The sequence below is a fragment of the Antechinus flavipes genome, chromosome 3 (genome assembly GCF_016432865.1).
Source record: "Antechinus flavipes isolate AdamAnt ecotype Samford, QLD, Australia chromosome 3, AdamAnt_v2, whole genome shotgun sequence".
Taxonomy (NCBI): domain Eukaryota; kingdom Metazoa; phylum Chordata; class Mammalia; order Dasyuromorphia; family Dasyuridae; genus Antechinus; species Antechinus flavipes.
In genome coordinates this window covers 255474573-255495027 of record NC_067400.1, presented here as the reverse complement: position 1 = coordinate 255495027, position 20455 = coordinate 255474573, and the positions used below count along the sequence as shown (strand labels likewise).

The 20455-nt window shown below is 34.6% G+C and overlaps 1 protein-coding gene across 1 annotated transcript in view; it reads left to right on the top strand.

Moving 5' to 3' along the window:
• The window catches only part of EVA1C (eva-1 homolog C), an 82582-nt gene extending 62598 nt beyond the window's left edge, over positions 1-19984 (top strand). Inside the window, 4 exon segments of the mRNA XM_051984970.1 lie at positions 4511-4591; positions 6731-6820; positions 19423-19692; positions 19695-19984. Coding sequence (XP_051840930.1) covers positions 4511-4591; positions 6731-6820; positions 19423-19692; positions 19695-19795 — 542 coding nt within the window. The 3' untranslated portion in view covers positions 19796-19984.
• The last annotated feature ends 471 nt before the right edge of the window (positions 19985-20455 follow it).

Below are 20455 nucleotides of genomic sequence, written 5' to 3'. Positions count from 1 at the left end.
AATAAAATGTGCATGCTATATATCTTTATCTGTGTACCTAAATATATGTATGTACACACATCATATACACACACATACAAACATAGTGATTATCTGATTATTTATTCATATGCCTATGGCCTAAGGTCTAGTGCAGTACTTGTCATTTCACAGGTGCTTAAGAAATGCTTATTTATTCACTGATAGCCATCAGATCCAGAATAGCAGTTCTCATTGGTACAACTGCTTTTTGGATACTGAAGTTATTAGTAAGTCAAGCCAAGAAGTTATTAGATCCTCTGCTTTGAACAGTTGAGTTTCAGTGGCTATCTCCATAACTGAAGTCTCCTATCCTTATCTCCTGCCTCCCTACCAAGTGATTTTAAAAATCTGTTTCCCAAACTCTCCATCTGTTTCCTCTTTCTGTCCTCTTTTTGTTAACACTAATGAAAAATCTCATTTTAATTTTTGCCTCTCTTAGTCTTCTCTCAAAGGCTCTACCATCCTTCCATCCTACCATCCAAATTTTTAAAAAAAATTTCCTCATATAAAATATGCTTTTTAAATATGTAACGCTACTTTTCACCTAATTTTTATGTATCCCATTACTAGAGAATAAATTATTACCTTTTCAGAGTGATAATTTCATCTGTACAACTCTTCTTATCAAATCTCAGGGATACAGGCAAATTAGCCTCATTGCATCAGCAATGAGCTCATTTTCTCCATTTTTGAACAACTTTGTAAGGCCATAAATTTTATATTCTTTAAATTTCTAGTTATCTTTTTTGCTATTCTTCTTTCTAGATAGTAGCTATTGTCTTTAGATTCAGGTAGGTTCTTTGGCTAAGCAGAAACCATAACTTTGTCTCCCATAGGCATGCCCAATCTGAGAGAAATAACCTACAATTTGGGGAGATCCAGAGCCCCCCTTTTTCTAAGTCTTTGTTTCAAAGTTCAGTCTCTTGAATAAGTCTGTCATTACTGATAATGAAATTGGATTTTCTTTCTTTCTTTTGGGGTTAAGTGACTTGCCCAGAGTCATATAGCTACTACATGTTAAATGTCTGAGGTCAGATTTGAACCTAGGTCCTCTTGAATTCAGGGATAGTGTTCTGTCCACTGTGCTATCTAGCTGCCCTCTTGGATTAAATTTCTTGACAATTTTATTGAGACCCCACTAAAATTGGGAAGCCATTATACTCTGCTTGGTTTTGGATGAGGATAAATTCTTTGAATAGATTGCTCAAAGTTGGGGGCAAATGACACAATCAAAGTTTATTAGAATAGATCTATTCTTTCATTGTAATAGTCATTCTCTTACTACTTATTAATTATTCAGAGTTATTGCCACCCTCAAGAATACCTGGCTTCCAAGGACAAATAAACCATTGCTTGCTGTTATGATTGATTTTCGAGAGGGCTACTGACCTTTTTTAAATTAAAATATTGGCATTATTAATATGAAAATTTTTGTCTCTAGAACTTTTTAAAAGTCACAGATTCTTTTGCTTTCCTGAAATAAACCAGGAGCAGAGCAGCTTACAGAGAACTACTTCATTTCTAATTGCAGAAAAGAAAGAGCGAGAGAAAGAAAAAGAAAGAAAGAAAGGAGGAAGGAAGCATGTTTGTTGTTTAAGTACAGGACTTGACCTATGAGTTGCAATATTATATGCAGAAAATTGCCAGGTGGAAAAACCATTTAACATCATCTTGTATCATTAGTATTATTAGTTGTAGGTCTAGTTAAAATAGACTAAATGAGTCTCTGTTTAAATGTGAATTACTTTTTAAAATCAACTAAACAAAGATAGCAAAGACAGAATATCTTTCAAATCTCTCTAATGAATTTGCTCTTTTATTATGGCAGGGGAAAAACTCTTTAGATTTGAATTACTATCAAGTCTCTTTAAAAGGATACTAAGACCGATCTATTTTTGAATGGCTCTAAATGGTTTGGACAAATCTGGCTCTTTGCACCTAGTCAATGGGTAGGTTTATTTATTTATTTATTTTAATATGCTACCCATTTCATATTTACCCTATCTATGTATAGATTCTTCTTTCAAAAAAGGTAACCTTGGCATTTCTCCCACTTTGAATTTCCTCTTTGATAAATCTGATTTTTTCTTTCTTAAAGTCTGTGACAATGCATGCAAGAATCAAGGTACTTTTCTTTTAGGCCATCTTTTGAAATCCAGTTTGTAGACAGATAGATATACAAGAGCAGTTCACTTTTTGGCAGGGAGAGAACATAATACTATGCCAAAAAAATTTACTATTTTAATTTCTTTCTATTTAATTTCTTTCATTTTTTTCTGTGGTTGGTTAAGTGTCTTGCCCAGGTCTCATAGTTATTAAGTGTCAAGTTGCCGAATTTGCATGCAGGTCCTCCTGACTCCAGGGCTGGTGCTCTGTCCATGGTGCCACCCAGCTGCCCCAGTTAATAAAAATTAATTAAACAGTCAATAACTGTTTTGTAGCAGTGCAGTTTAGTTTTCTCATTCCTGTGCACTGATCTATGAGTCATCATTTTGTCACTTGACTCAAGAGCCACTTCTTTGCTGGGGCAGCTAGGTGCTGTAGTGGATAGAGCACTGATCCTGGAGCAGATTCATCTCCCTGAGTTCAGGTCCAGCCTCAAACACATACTAGATGTGTAAATTTAAGCAAGTCACTTAACCCTGTTTGCCTCAGTTTCCTCAGCCATAAAAGAAGGAAATGGCAAACCACAAACTTTGCCAAGAAAATCCCAAAATAGGATTATGAAAGTTGGCACTACTGAATGGTTGAACAACAATTACTTCTTTGCAAAAAAAAAAAAATTTAGCTGGTTTGACTCTCTAGAAAAGTGTGTATTAAGGAACAATCCAAAAATACTTGGTAAAACAGGACAATTCAAAGTTTCAGTTGAATTTCTCTCACCTCAATACCAAAGGAAAAAAACAAAACAAAAACAAAAGGGAAAAAAAGTAAAGAGAATAATTTTATTCTATTAAAATGCCTTGCAAATATACTTTTAAAAAATCATCAGGCTGTAAAGATCTCATGACTTACACAGCTAGTATCTACTTCACTTAGATTTCCTGCATTCATCATTCTTCCATCCTTAGCACTGCCTCTTCCTCCACCCTATCCCCACTGAAGCAGCTAGTAGTGTTAGGGAATGGAGCTGTAGGCTTCAAGTCTAGAAGACCTGGGTTCAAATTCAGATTCAGATATTTATTAGCTGTGTGATCAACTTGGGCAAGTTACTAAAGAATCTGCTCACTTCAGTTTCCTTAACAATAAAATGGGAATAAATAACAGTGCCTGCCTCATAGGGTTGTTGGGAGGACCAATTGAGATAATGTATGAATGTGGTTAGCATATGAGATTCTTAATAAATGCTAGCTCCTTACTATTAGAAGAAGAGGAAAAAACAAGCATCTCTCTTCAAACAAAACCCCAAAACATTTTGAGGCAAAATTTGTTCTTTCATACTTAATGCCTGGTTTCCACTGCAGATTTCTTGGACCATAGATTAGAGCTATTCTCCCAGTTGCATTAAAGCTTTTTAAAAAACTTCTATTAGTATAAATAAAAAGCTTTAATAAAATTAAAAAAAATAAAAATGAAAAGATCTATAAATGGGTTGCTGTTTGTAGATCTTCACTTACAGTGGAGGTGAAAAACTAATATGTAGCAGTTTTGCTTGGCTGTATTTTTAAATCACTTTTTAGCTTTCTTTCTGAAAGCTAGAAATCAGGTATGTTCTTAACGTCTCCAGCCTCAGTCTCTTGGTTGTTTTCATGGATTTGTCTCCAGTAGATAAGCCAGTGATACTCAGAAAAACTTATCATGTAATTTCCAGGAAAATCTTCATGTTTATTTGAAAGAGGAGTTACTTAAAGCACTGAATAAAAAAGCAGATTAGACCAGGGCAGGTGAGCTAGGGAAGAATTAAATCTTGCCATCATTGTAGCAAAAATAATATCCATGAAGTGAACTAACTGGCCTCTATGCTTTAGGAAAACCCATGTTCTGAGAAGTTATCTTTATTTTCCCTTTCATTTTCCTTTCTATCCTATCTCTGTGACTTCATCAGTGTGGGGAAGTCTTGGTTTGGAAACTCCCTTCACCAATGCAGATTAATACTCCCTCTGCAACTTAGACTCATGAAGAGTTGCTTAGAATACTGAAAGGTAAGGTTACTTCTTCATCATCATGTAGGCAGTATGTGTCAGAGGCATCTTGAATCTGTCTTCCTAACCATAAGGCTAGCCTACTATTTGCTATCTTGAGACCACCCTTCTAGATTTTAAAATCAAACTTTAAATGTAAGTGTCTAGAATAGTTGATTTCAATAATTCAGTAAACATTTATTAAGTGCTTACTATGTACCTATAACACATTGAATTTCTATGTCCAGTAGACACAGTGATTCAAATACTGTTTTGAAAAGTTTCCAATCTACATTGCAAATCAAAGAAAAGCTCAAGTATCAATACTTTCAATTGACAGTTCAAAAATTTCTCTTTTTTATTTTTAGTTCCCCAAAACATACTTACAGCGGTTGATCCAATGGTTTCTAATCTAAATCCTTCTTTGAAGCAGAAAGATGGTGACTATGGTAATATTTATGACTTTACTTAATTGACATCTCTTTAAGTAAAGGTAGATAGTCCATGTGACCACAGTTAGGCACATATCTATTAGAATGAAAAGAAGTATTTGGAAAAGGCATATATATTGTTGACTGTTAATGATTTGTGATCATCTTGCTAATAATGATGTTGGATGGTAGAGTAGGATGGCATTAGTCACAAATGCCCTTTCATACACAAACATATACATAGAATTTCCAAATGAAAATTGACACAGTATACCCCACAAGATTCTGAGACCTGAGGTTGGCTCTGCATCCAGAAGTCCAATAAACTTTTGGGTAATTAGCCACAATCTTAGGAACCTGCTTAAGCTAATTAAGTTGGCAGATGGCTTTATGCATCACTGGAAATAGTGGCCATCTTTTTCTTTTGGATTTCACCTGAAATCTCATCTCATTCCTTTTTCTTTTTCCATGGATGAAGAAATATCCAGGCCTTTATATCTCATTTAGATTGAAATTTCCACTTCTGTAATTCCTAAATGAAAATGACAGCACCTCAGGAAAGCATCCAAAAAAAAAAAAACCCACAAAAAACTGAGCTTTTGGTAGCTAGAGGCTCTTATATTACAAAGATAGGGAAATAGATGTGTGCAGAGATGAATCTTCCCTGAACTGTTTCTAGTTAGCTGCCCCACCTATCTAGGCTATAATATAAACTTGTGAATCCCAGCCAGATGCTAGCACCATGCATTTCTTTCTGAGTATTGCTTGTCACCATCACCCAGTATGAGTAATTGCATGTGCTGGGAGTAACTGTAGGGGTCTATCAGAAGGAGTTAGCTCTTCCCAGAACCATCCGCAAGTTTACAGGATCATTTGACTGATTAGATCCTGATCTTTCAATTTCTGAGCATCTCCCAATACTAATGAAACTAATCTGTGTTTAACACCAACTTTAATATAGAGCAAATCAGAGACAAAAATCTTATCTTGGGTGGGAATCCTGAAAAGATATACCATTTCTCTCTCTTCTGGGCCATCAGGAGGGGAACAGAGGGAAGAGGAGATGGAGGGCACTTTGCCATCTCCATGGAAAATTGAGAGGCCAGTAAGGGGTTCAGAGAAGAGTATTTCTTTTCCAGGACTCTACCAGCCTCTTTATACTTCACCATCCCCACCCCCAACCATGAAAACTCTAGACAGGGATTGCTGTCCTTGCTATTTCCCCTAAAAGAACATGGAACACCAGGATACTTTCCACCCATTTTTCCCTTTTGTCTCCTTTGTCCATCTCTTCGGTGTCCCATAATCTGCAGCCTCTAAGGCTGTTCTATTAAATATGGATGAGGACTAGATTTATTACTTCATTAGTATAGAAAATCCCCAGTGGGGAAAATGCCTCTAGTGATGCTAGTTGGTCCTTTCTCTGCCATTTATTATTAAAAATTGATTTTCAAAAAGTCATGGAAGAAATAATTTAAAATTTTTCTTAAACTTGGATTTTTATAATTTTTCAATTGTAACCAAAAAGCTAGAAAACCCAATTATTCTTTAGTAATTTTAAGTTTATTTTTAACTGTTGTTAAGAATGTAAATAGCAGAACTTGTTTGTAGCTGTTTTTGGTCTGCCCTTCTCTCAACCCCTAATGATGTCCAGACTGAGGAACTTAATCATCTTTAGAATGAGAAAGCAAATTTTGTGGCCTTCCTAGTCTACATAGATAGATAGATAGATAGATAGACAGACAGACAGACAGGCAGACATTCACAAAGACAGGTAGACAAACAGATGGGATACTTATTAAATGCTTCCTAAGTATCAGGAATTGTGATAGACATTGCAAATGTGATGCATGCTTTTCACTATTTCTTGCCATAATGTTATGGATGAGGAATGGCTCACAGTATCACTGCCATTTAACAGTGAGGCCCTGTGGCTTTTTCTAATATATTTTCTAGAAATTTTGTTATCTAGCGTGTGATAGTGTCCATTGACCCTATGACAGAACTATACTGTTGCTTTGTAGCTTAGGTACAGGTATTGGGTTTTTCTTCTGTGTTTTAATATTATATGAATGATCATGATTTAGCAGTATCACTTATGGGTATATGTCTTGTGAATCAACTGTGATTAATTGGTCTTACATTTTCATAAAACAGATATAAACTTTGATCCAAGCGAATCAAAGGCTCTGGCGAAAGATGGAGTTATTGTCAGCAACTCTTTGGCCACGTTTGCTTACATTAGAGGTAGGTCAATGAATTGAGGTTATCTACAATATATTAATGGGTTTATCTAAGTCTGACTAACAAATACATTATTTAAAATTACAGTTTTGAAGTCTGAATAATTAAAGAAAAAGAAGTTGTTTCCTTTGACTTTTAATCTTCCTTCACAATCCTAAACTTCAAACTATTTAGATATAAATAAAAAAAAATGAACAGGGAAGACCAGTAGAAGAATATATGATGAAATAGCCTATTTTAGGCACAATGGTCAAAAAATTGTTTTCTGTCCTTTAAAAAAACGGAAAGAGCTTTAGATCAATAGCATACTGACTAATATTAAAATTGAGAATGGTCTGTAACATACTGCTTAACATTAAAATTAGGAATGGGTATTAGGGATATTCAGCCCCTTACTATGGTTTGGAAAAGAGTAAATTGAAAAGTTAGTTCATAAGAGACCATACCTTATTTCTTCAACCCAGTGGCAGAGTCATGCGATGCAAAGATTGCTTCATTATCAACCAACAAAATTATTTCTGGGGCTGTCATAGTCAGTGAAAATCAACTCTTCCAAATTAGTAAGGGCCAGTAATTTGATAGTTTAGGATAGTATGACTGCAGATTTTCTTCAGTCAATGAACATTCTGACAGCACCATCCCTGCTCACTTTTTAAAATGATCACACTTTGGAGTTTTCTACCAAGACATTTCCATGATGCCTGATTATCTTCCTTAGTTTTTAAAAATATTGTTTGCTTTATTAATATATTTTGCCTTTATACCAAAGTTATTTCTAGCAGAAAAACTGTCCTTTCCCCCAACTGAACTCTCTCATGATAAAGAGTAATAGTTAAGCAAAACCCATCTAATTCAATGACTATGTCTGATTGTATATGCTATATTCTGTCCTAATAGTCCTCTGCCCTTCTATTATAAATAAAGAGGTAATTTTTATTTAAAAATATGGAAGATTTTGCAAATTTGTGTCATCTTTATGAAAAAGTCATTCTGATTTTCTTAGTGCATTTCAGTTAATATGTGTTGCTTTTAAGGTATGATTTTTAAATGTATAAATTGTACTCCCAATTTAGAAGTATCATACATGTCATATATGATATGGTATTATATATTAGATATATAATATATAATATGTATGATATAATATGTATTTAGAAGGATTACATGTGTATCATATATATGCATGCATACACACATACATTTAACGTGGAACATTTAAAAATTCAAGAACTATTACCCTAAAGTCAATTTTTGGTGGGCATAATTTGTCATTAATATTTTGACATTAATATTCAAAGCAAATAGAGCTACAATTGTTCAGTCATTTTAGTACTGTCTGGTTTTTTGTGACTTTCAGAGAGAGAGAGAGAAAAAGGAGGAGGAGGAGGAGGAGAAATAGGAAATGAGAGAGAGACAGACAGACAGAGACAAAGACAAAGACAGAGAGAAAGAGTGACACAGAGAGAGACAAACATTAAAAACAGAGAAAAATAAAAGAGAAAGTGACAGAGAGACAGAAAAAAGAGACAGAGAAAGATATACACACAAAGAGAGACACATACACATAGCTTGCTTAAGGCATTGTTTTAAGTTTAGCTACATTAATTCAATATGAAAAGTTCCTTTATTTTAAGCACAGAAGTGGGGGTCAGGTATCCGTTAGCTCTAGGATGGTCAGAACCACTGAATGTCTTAGTGACCTTGAAAAGCTGCTTTCTCACTTTGTCTAAGTACTGTGCTGGATGAGAAGGGAAGATCTGGGCTTTGCATTGATTCTCAGGAACCACATTTCTGCCTCTTTATAAATGGATTTCTTTTTTTTTGGGGGGGAGACAATTTGGACTAAATGATTTGCTCAGTACCTCCTCACTCCAAGACCAGTCCTCTACTCACTGTGCCATTTGGCTGCTTCTAAATGGGTTTCATTAAAAAAAATTCTATCAAGTAAACAATATGTTATTAGTCTCTGTTTTGAAACCTCCTCAGTCAGACATTTTCTATTATTTGAAGTTGAATCCTCCTTTTGATAGATAGTAAGCTTTAAGGTGTGTGGAAGGTGGAGTAGAGTTAGAAGGAGACTGGTTCTTAGACTCTGAAGACCTGATTTCAAGTCCCAAATTCAATCCCCCATGAGTTATGTGATCATGGGTAAATCATTGAAGTTTCCGTATTTGTAAGATGGAGAAATATAAAATTGTATAACCTGCTTTACAGGCTGCATTTTAGGAAAGCACTTCATAAACTTTCAAGTATCAAAGACTATACAAATGTAAATTGCTATGAGAGAAATGATATTTATTATGTAAGGAAAAGAGTTTCCTTCCTCACCTCAGATCATAGTAACACATAATGAAGTTTGAATGAGTAAACAAGGTATCTCTATGGGATGCAAATAATCTTCCCTTCCCTCCACCATCAATCATGCTATTGGGAGCTAATGGACCAGAAGGAGTGATAGTGTATCTTACAGAGATTAGAGACTCATCCAAGGACAAAAATGGAAACAAAGATAGTCACCCAAAGGAGCAAAAAGTTTCAAGGAGTATAGCCCTTTATATAAGAGAAGAATTCCAGCTTTGGAGTCAAGGAGGAAGCAAACCCTGGTAGTTCAGCTGACCTACCTACCCAACAGAGACTCTGTCCTAAAACAGGAAATCATAAGGACTCTGTGAGCAGAGGAATGACTTCCAGGTTGTATGGTACCAAGCATTGTGAGTTACTCTTTTCCATATGTGGGAGAAATCGTACTTCAGATTTAAGGGAGATCTTTTTGTAATACTGCTCTTATTATGCTAGTTGAGTAATGTTTTTAGTTAGGGTTTCAGTACCATAGTAGGAGTAGCTACCAAGAGAATGTAAGTTCCTTGAGGAAAAGGAAAGTACTTAAAAAAAATTTTTTTTCCTTTTATCACAAGTGCATCGGACAATGCCTGGAATGTAGTATTTGCTTTAATAAATGTTTGCTGATCTTTTCAACAATACAGTAATTCAAGGTAATTCCAATACACTGGTGATGGAAAATTCCATCTGTGTCTAAACAGTGGAGACTGAACATGGATCAAAACATAGTTTTTTTTTTTTTCATTTTTGTTGTTGTTGTTGTTTGCTTGTTTTTTTTCCTTGTGTTTTTCCCTTTTGATCTGATTTTTCTTATGCAGCATGACAAATGCAGAAATGTGTTTAGAAGAACTGCAGAAGTTTAACCTATATTGGATTGCTTGCTGTCTTGTTGAGGGAGGGAGAACATTTAGAATACAATGTTTTGTAAATGTGAACCTTGAAAACTATCTTTGCATGTATTGAGACAAATAAAATACTATTAAAAAGAAAAATAACTAAATGTTTGCTGATTAATGGACTGAGAGAGAAGAAATGCATGATGAGGTGACTATTTGGGAAGCTATTAGAATGTATGGAGTGTTCAGGGAGAACTAGCACTTCTGGCTTCTGTGGCTCTAAGATGTTGTAGCATGTGCTGTCACCATGCCTTGATTAAACTATCAGATGGATTAAACCAGGTTCAGGGTAACTGACAGGCCTCAAACCTATTGATGAATTAAGGGGATATCTACTCCAACCAATTGAAGATTTTCTTCAGTAGAATGGGCAGATAAGAACAATTTGTTCCAAGGACTATGAAAGTAACTGAAGCAGGCTCTGTGGAGCACTTAGAGCTTGGTCAAACATCAAGAGCACTGTATCCTTTGAAGTATCTTAACTTTTGTCTTGCCAACTGACTTTAATGCTGGAAGAAAGAGTAAAACTTATAACTGTGCAAATCTGCTTCATTTAAATCCAATTCATGTGAAAGTCAAGACATCACCCATGATGTCATTAACCACCTTCGAAAATGAAGGTCAAACAACAACGATAGTCACTTATAGGGTAGAATCCAAGAGAGCAACTTTCCTCTGGAGACTGCCATCTGCAAGTGAGAATAAGTTGGAAGGGGAAAAAAACTCATAAAGATGTTTCAGTTATTGATGCCAAAAAACAGTTGTGTCCATATTGAAAGCTTGGATATTCTGAACCAAGGTTCATCAACTCAGAATGTGGCAAATTTAGGACTAGTTCTTGGGAAGGAATTTGAGAATTGGGCAGCTGATTTTCATATGTAGAATGAGAGAGGCTGGAGGAAGAAAACTTAAAAGAATGAAGCACTGAAAAAAAAATGAGCATGATCAAGTAAAGACTTGGGCTCATAGCAAGCCAAGGGAATACAGGATGAGTCAAGACAGCCTTTGCCTAGCCCAGCCAAGAGACTGGGAAGTGGAAGAGCCTCCAGCCCCATGTGAGAAGCATCTATTCCATCCAATGGCCTTTAACCAAGACTAGCGATCCTTGGAATAAGACAGGATGGCCATGAGGATAGGAAATAAAAGGTTTAATAAACTGTTCTTCCTTTGGCTATTTAAATGAACTTTTAAGTTGTTTTCCTAGTGAACAAAAGAGCAGCAGTCTTGAGAGAGATTGAGTTGACATTTGATCAGTAAATACATCTTTATTCCTGGATATCATTTTAAATCAAAATTTTCTAGAAAACCTGAACATTGCCAGTAGAAAGAAGATAAAGGAAGAAGATTTTAAAGGAGATTTACTAGCAAATTCAATAAATTAATTTAAAAGCAATGAAGAAAAACCTCTCAGTTATCTATAGGCAAATTCATCTTTTTGGTGATTTAACTTCAGTAAACTTTTCATGCATATTCTGAGAATACCTATTCACCTTCATCATTTGTTTTTTATTTTAGATAATTGGATTTTTCCATTTACTCTGCATGCAGCCTGCTAAGATACTTTTGGAAACCTAATCAACCCTTTTCCTTTGGAGAGTTTGAGGGAGGACAACTATAACACTTCTCTTACCTTGAAACCATAGAAGAAACCATGTTCTATGTCCCCAGAACATTGGGATTTGCCAATAGTAAATCATTGAGTTTCAGTGAGGATATTAGCTAGCTTTGCTACTTTTCCTGAATCCTTCCTTATAATGTGACTATTATTTTGTGTGATATTCATTCCTTGGATATTAAACATATATATTCTCAAATATAAGTTGTTGAATTAGGATTTTTTGCTGTTGTTTCTATTCCTCTGTGAAGAGAATACTTTATTCTTTTTTCCCCCTTTTTTTGCTTAATCTACTTAAAGGCAATCCTGTTCCCACAGAATTTTCCTCTTACCATAAAAGTTCTCATCCTTCTATTTGTTACCCCTTTCCCTAATTTCAAAATTTTGCTTAACATTAATTCCTTTTTCTTTCTTCCTTTTATCTTATTACCTAAGTTCCCTTACACACACACTTTTTCAAACTCACAGTTAAATCATAAGGTAAAATTCCTTTTCTTCTCCTCTTTAACTTTTGTTAGTTTTTCAAAATTTTATATTTTTTCTAAAAAAAGATTTCTTTCATTCATTCTTTTTATTAATTCTTCTCTTTCTATTTATTCTTTGATTCAAGGTTCTCATGCTTATATATTTCTTCTTTACCTTTTGTGTTCCTCATGAAATAAAGTTCCTTTTTTTAGACAATTTCTATTTATCATTTTTAGATCTTAGCCTCTTCTTTTTCCCCCCTTATTCTTAAAAATAGCAATTCCTGGAAGAGTAAGAAAGAAATAGGAATATTGCTTCAAGTACGGAATTTTCCTATATCCTTGATTGTTCAGTTTATGATGATTTCTCTTCTCTGCGTTTATACTCTCACACTCTTCTGGATGTCAGTTGGCCTCCTACTATTCCCCTCTCCAATCAGAGTTCTCTTTTCCCCTTTTTCTGAAATAGGACACTGTCAATTGGAGGCACAACACTCTCATAGACATAATGATCTTTCTAAGCACTAAATCTCTGTAGATTACACCCATTATACGATCTCCATCTTCCATTATATAATATTTTTCTCCCACTGTATGGGAACATTCTTCAATGGGACCTTCTCTTCCTTTGAATTGAGATTTCCCCCTTTATTTCCCTGTTTCAATACCTCCTTTTCCATCTCAACCATTCTCCCATAGCTTCTCTTCTCGAGAGAACTACAAATGTTATTTTCCCCTCATTTGTTTACCATGGATTTGATTAGCATACATCACACATTACCCTCTCTTCTTTCTCCTTTCCCTGCTTTTATGCTTCCTCCCATTCTTCAGTTTAGTCCCACAAGAAAAAAATTCAGTTCCTCCATATTCAGGGTGTTAAGAGTTTTAGTCTACAGTGTTTAAGGCTTGTTCCTTCCCCTTCAGTACTTCCATTTAAATTCCACTTTTACCCTAGTACTTTTAGAAAGAAATCTCTTAATGGTCCCTCTCATGATGCTGTATTGTTTTAAACTCCATAGCAGGGATATATTGAACCTAATTTATTCTGGCTTCCAAATAGCTGATAGTTAAATTTTTCAGTGTGAACATCAACACCTTTGAATCCACAGATGCTACAAATCTGGTTTTTATTTATGGTTTTATTGATTGCCTAGACTTAAGGAAGTGTTAGAGAAAATGTTAGTAATGCACAATAAGTCTTTTATAAGTGCTCCTCTCCTCCCCCCAGTTGGTTGTTAAACTAACATATTTCTATTTAAGACTTACTTCTTATTTTATTGATTATTGCTTCATTATTCACCAACCTTAATATAGAGCAAATCAGAGACAAAAATCTTATTTTAGTTGGGTGGGAATCCTGAAAAGATATACCATTTCTCTCTCTTCTGGGCCATTAGGAGGGAACAGAGGGAAGAGGAGATGGAGGGCACTTTGCCATCTCCATGGAAAATTGATTTTTTTTTTATTTTTTAATTGATTATTTTATTTTATTGATTATTACTTCATTAGAATTCTTGGTGATTTGTTTTTGTTTTATAATTTTTGTTGGTCATGTGACCCAATTTCTAAAATAAAAGTCTAATAACATACTGCAAAGCCAAATATAAATACAGATATGTATGGATAATTGATTTCACTGGTATGGTAATTGAATTGACTCTACTTTTGTCATACATAGGTATCTAAATGTTAGTTTGCATCTATTGTCTGTAAATTTTGACTCCTATGACCCATCAGTCTGAAATTTTGAACAGTTCACTCTTTTCCTGGGAGGCTCTTATACTTACTGTTCCTGTCTAATTTCTGCAATGGTGGGAGATCCTCAGAAGTGCTTGAAAGCCAGATAATGTTGCTGATGAATTTAAAGTAATTCATTCAATATTATGAATTAATAAGTATATTCTTAATGAACAGAGAGTGCCTTTCTTCTAGTCCCAGGATTTAAAAAAAAAAAAAAAAAAAGATGCGCTGGTATAAAGAAGAAATATATTCAGTAAGTGAAAATCATTTCAGGAAGACAAGAATAAAGTATTTTAAGAATATTGGCCTTGGGGCAACTAGATGGCACAGTGAATAAAGCACCAGCCCTGAAGTCAGGATGACCTGAGTTCAAATTTGGCCAGAGACACTTAACACTTCCTACCTGTGTGATCCTGGGCAAGTCATTTAACCCCAATTGCTTCAGCAAAAAATTAATAATAAAAAAATAAAAAAAGGATATTGGCCTTACTGGTTCCAGAAGCAGTTGTTTTGGATGTGAATTAGATAGACTCTAGGAAGCATCCCCAGAATTTTCCATTTTTCTCTATGAGTTGAAGATATCAACTGTGTGATTTATAAATGATCAGTGATCAACTTCTGATTTAAAAAAAATATTTCTTAAGTCTTTAAGTTATTTTCCTTTGAAATGTTGCGACCACTCTATAAATTGTTCTTCTGGTTATTCTTCTGATTATTTACTCTGGATTGGTGTATGTGAGATCTCTCAGAACTCTTGGAATCTGTTTCTTTTGTCATTTATTATATTCTTTGAATGTTTGACAAAATTCTTATAATCTTTATAATTTGTATTTTTGCAAAAATTTATCCACTTCTTTTAAGTTATTTTATTCTGTGATGGAGTAAAATGTTTTCTGGTAATTTTCTTTATTTCCAGTTCACTTGTTGAATGTTTTATGAATAACAAAGTTTTCTTTGTTATCTCTTCAGTGATATCCATTTTTATCGTTGCTTTTTCTGTCATCATGTTTGATGCCTCTACTCCAATCTCTCATTTTAATTCTGTGGAATATTGGTGTTACATGTGTGTTTCTTGTAACAATATATTCTTAGATTCCTTTTTCTAATTTTTTTTCTACTACACTTCTCCATTTTATTGGGAAGTCCATACCATTCACATTAACTACTATACTTGTCAATTATGTATTTAGCTACATGTACTTTTTCCCTTTGTACTTTTTTCCTTTTTTTCTCCTGACTCCTCCTTTACAAAAAAGAGGATCTGATAAACAGAAGCACTCTGATAAACATTAGTCAGCTATAATTGAACTCATCTCTTCCTGTACTGTTGTTCCTTCTCTCTTCACCAAGCCCAAACAGAAATGCCTGGATCTTATAATGGTTTTTCTTTTCTTTTTATCAACCTTTGTGATCAATCCTCAGAAGCTAAAATTTGTTTTGCTTATGACTGTTTCTTTATGCTGTACTCTCTTTTAAGTCTCTCTCTCTTATCTCTTTGTTGTTACCTGTCTACTGAGTTAACTTTTTTAATACCAGACTGTGGTGTGTGTATTTGTGTGTTTGTGTGTATGTATGTGTATGTACATATATGAACAAATATAGAAAATTTCTTTTGTTCAAATCTCTTTTGTCTAGTTTAGATAAGAGTGATTTTAATGTGATACTCATTCCTCTACTTTTTCTGCCATGAATGTATACCTGGTTTTTTTCAATTCATCTCTATCATGTTCTTTTTTCTCTCCCTTTTATTTCCTCTCTTAAAACCAACAAAAAAAAAATAGTGCCATACTCAAATTCTATTTCTTTTCTTATTTAAATAGCTCTGTGCCCCTTGAAAACATTAACATTATTCATTGTCGCCTTCCCCCCATTAGAATGTCAACACTTCATAGTTTAGCCCTTTTTGATTACTCAATTATTATAACCTTGTGTGTCTTTTGAATCCTTTGATTGCTTTTTAGAATTTTTATTCAATAGTTCTGGAAATTCTCTTGTATTAATGATATATTTTTCTCATTGTAGGGATATATATTTTTCCAAATATTTATCTTGCCTTTTAGGATATCATATTTTAAGATTTTTATTCTATTATAGTGGCAGCTGCCAAGTCTAGAGTTTGACATTCTAGAACTTCTTTTGACTATTTACAGTGTGGTGCCACAGTTCCCTTTTATTGTCCTAACCCAGTTTCCCTACATTGTTCTGTCTCAGTTTCTCTAAATTGTTCTGCCTCAGCTTTCCCAATTGTTCTCAATCCCCCCTGGTTGCAACCCCCTTTTTCTGCTCATTTTGGCATTCCAGAAGATAAGACTCCAGATGTCCTACTTCAGATACCTAATTGGTATCCTCTAAATCCAGACTTCCTGGCTCTAGTTGGATACCTCTTTAACTCCCAGTTTGTAAGGATTTATGGTCCTATCCCCAACCTGTCAGCACCAGATTGATGGTCCCTGCCTGGAGGTTCCCCGTTCACCAGAGTTTGGATTCTACCTCCCCTTTGTGTAGCTAAGTTTAGTTTAGTTTAAGAGCTGCTCTGCTGTTTGTGTCCAATGTTTGCATTGGTTTAATCATCACACTGTTTGCTGTAGTGATTAGAGTATCGTGCACCAAAGACTTCCAGAAACTTCCAGAAATAAAAAGAAACTCTTAGTTCCAGAAATCAATGAAATTGAGAACTCAAATTCACTGCTGGATGCTTTGGACATAAGTCTTGGGGGGTGGGAGCAACATGCTTCCAGCACAATTTCTCCCTCTCAGAAATCCAAATATAATATTAAAAACTCTAATCTCTATCTTGCCTCTGTTTCTTTGGTATTACAATAGTAGATTTTCTTTGACTTGAAAGCTCTAGATTTTCACTATGACATTCTTGAGTATTTTTAGTTGGATGTTCTTTGAAGAAGTAATTAGTAAAGTCTTGTTTCATTTTTCTTTGATTTTGATAGATATAGGCAGTTTTCTTATATGATTTTCAAAATATGGTATCCAGATTTTTATTTAGTCATAGTTTTCAGAGAATATGATGATTCTTAATTTATCTTGACTTTTACCCTACACTAGTTATTGTTATATTATATTATACCTTATATATTTTTTTCACTCACATTATCTTGTTCTAATATTTGTAGTTATCTCAAAGAGTTATTTAGTTCTGTTTTCTTCATTCCAATTTGCAGGAAGTTTACCATTTGGGCAAAGTTTACTACCTTTCATTCTAAACTATTTACTCTCCTTCCAATTTTTTCCTCTTCTAATTTCATTTTTTAAAAGGGTATTTTTTTGTTGTTTAATTTCTTCCAACCACTCTTATAGTCCCTGTAGTCAAGAAATTGCTTTACTCTAAGGCTCTGCTTACAATTATTGTGGCATTACTTTATTCTTACCTCTTGGTCTATCTTAATATGGTATTTCTTCATTTTGTTCAGTGGGGTTTTTGTTTGTTTGTTTGTTTGATTTATACATATTTTCATCATCAGTACTTGGATTAAGATTTTGTGCTTGGGCCAGATCCCTCTCTCCTTCCCTCAGCACCACTGATGATTCGATAAAGAGTTGTTATTGTTCTCTACCATCTCCCTTGATCTTTGGCATCTGTTTCAGGATCCTGGTACATATAAACTTCTCTTTGCAAGATCCCTGTTTGGGAGCTAGTTCTGTCTTATGCTGTGACTTTTTCTAAAAGTTAATTGCATATACTGACTAATTTTTAAGGAGAAATACCCCTATGTGAGCTCATCAGCCCATGGAGATACTGCTTTGTGAGTTGGAAAAATTAGCTCCAAATATATGTCACACTGGAGAAGGCAGAGACTGTAGCTACTCATTAAAGCTATATGAGCTATAAGCTGATTAAGCCCCATAACAGGGAGTACAGTAGTTCAGCTCATCCAGCAGAGATACTGCACACTGTGAAAAGCGCAACAGCAGTGAAGAAATCTGCCCTTCCTAGTCTAATAGTAACTGACCACTCATGAGCCTTATACGATTGGTTTATTTGATGGAAACACAAGGAAGATAGTGTCAGCTTTATGATTTAGACTCCTCTGGTATTATATGCCTAATAAATTTAGGCCTCCCAAGTATAATCTGGCAGTCAAAAAGCAGAAGAACCTGCCTGATCCAGATGATCTCGGTTCCTGTGACAAAAAAATCTTCTTGTCCCATCTTGTCAATAGCCATGCTAGATGAGGTGCCAGCTCATCAGCTAAGTAACTTACTTGATCTATCCCAGCAGCATATTGATCCATCCAACTTTGTGAGAAGCTAGCCCAGCCTAGAAGTGGATCAACTTGGCTACTACCAATGTCAGTGTACTCTCTTTACAATGAACTTCATGAGGGATCCCCCCCAAAAAACTATCAAGACTGTTGTTCATAAATTACCCACAGGAATTTCCTGCATATATGCTTTACTGCCACTGTATTTAAGTTTGTTCTTACTCTTCCCCATGTGGATTCTGTGTATGGGAGAGTACATCCCAGGATTTAGGAAAACTGCTTTATAACTACTTTTCTTACTTTGATATTTGAGTAGATGCCTTTTCTAAAAGTTTATTGTGTCTGCTGGCTGATTTCAAGGGGAAGTGCCTCTATGTGGGCTCATCAGCTTTTCACAGTGATAGAAGGATAGCTACCTACAATGATATCCTCGGTCCTAAGGTCATACTTGTCCCAGAACTTTGGGAATTGAAGAAATTAGCTCAGAGTGGGTATTACCCTGCCTTAGTGACAGGGATAAAATTATACTAATAGAGACAGTGGGCAAGTAGGTAAGCACAGGGGATAAAGTGCCAGCCCTGGAGTCAGGAGAATCTGAGTTCAAATCCAGCCTTAGACACTTGAGTGATTCCGGTCAAATTAGTTAATCTTGTTTGCTTCTGTTCCCCATCTGTAAAATGGAGAAGGAAATGGTAAAACACTTCATTATCTTTATTAAGAAAACTCCAGATGGGGTCATAAAAAGTCGAATATGACTAATTGATTACACAACATTAGAGGCAACAATGGCAATGATAAACATATTTCAGTCTAATAACAGGATGATAATACTTTGATAACAAAGCTTTGAATGTTAACGTTTTTAGATTTTCATAAGTTTAGTTTAATATTATTTAGATGGCTTGCAAGAATTAGAAATTTATCAGTTCTCAAACATTTTTATTTGTGTTGTATATGTATATGTTTTTTAAACCATCAGCTCACTCTCTCAGGAGGTACACAATAAACAACATCAGAGTTCTTTGTTATTCTTCTGTAATAGAATTTTCTAGAAGTCAGATCTAATGGTAAAAATGAAAAAACCTGGATTAAAGTATCAGAGCTTCCAGTGGGAGACTCAAGACAATCCTCTTCATCTCTATGGACCTCTATTTTCTCATTTCTGAAATCAGGAGGTTAGTCCTAGAGTTTGAGTAATTAGGATTACTTAAATAAACAGAGGAAGCTATGAATTTTCAAAGCTAAAGTTATCAATGTTGTTTCTTCATATCATTTATTTCTGAATACTAAGCTCTTCATCCTTTTTGTTTTTTGTTCCTCTTTCTTTCCTCAGCTCATTCTGAAAGAGCTGCTCTGCTGTTTGTGTCCAGTGTTTGCATTGGTTTAATCATCACACTGTTTGCTGTAGTGATCAGAGTATCGTGCACCAAAGACTTCCAGAAACTAAATCAGAAAAAGAAACTCTTAGTTCCAGAAATCAACAAGGCAGAGGAAGAGAGTGAAGAAGAAGAAGTGGAAGATTCTTCAGACTCAGACTTTCCAGGTGAAATGGCAGGATTTTTCCGGACTTCTTACCCTGTCTATAATTCCACAGAAGCTGCTGAGTGGCAGAAAGGATAGAACGCAGAGATCAGATCATTCAAGAAATATGGATGAACAGTGGTTTGGATACTTCTTCTCCGAGAAATATGGATCAGTATTATTGAAAACCAAATGAGGACTGAGGAGTGTATTCTTTCAATTGGGGGTGGAGGGAGGATCGCCAATGTGAAAAGGATAAAATTTCAAAATCCTCCTTAAGTTTTTTGTCATTTGTACCTTCTATGAAGGCCAATTTGCAACAACATCCAATATCAGTGAAATTGAAAAAATAATAAAAAGGAATGTTTTAATTATTTGGTATCCTGAAGCACATTCCAAAATAAAGGGGAAAGTATTCCTTAATTGTGTTATATACTAAAGCTCCTGAAACATCCTTACATCTTAAAAAAAAAAAATGAAGAAACCAGGACAATAAATAGGAAGTTAAATAAGGTGTTTTCCAGCATTAGATTTTATTATTCTCTTTCATCTAATTCTATTTTAAAACTCATGTACTTCTTTTAACAGAACATCAAATTATTGTCCTTTCCACAATCCTGTAACTCAATTATAGAAGGTCAAAAGTAAGCAATGGCCAGAGATGAGTCATAGCTTGTTAAACAAGATTAAAGAGCTCTCCATTGGGAGTCAAGAGACCCAGGTTTTTAGTACTGAGATGATGTAGAAGTCAGAGGATTACTTGTATAGAAGAGGTTAGTAATAATATATTAAATTAAAATGAAATATTTATTATTAGTTAATAACAAGACATTAAGTGTTATTAA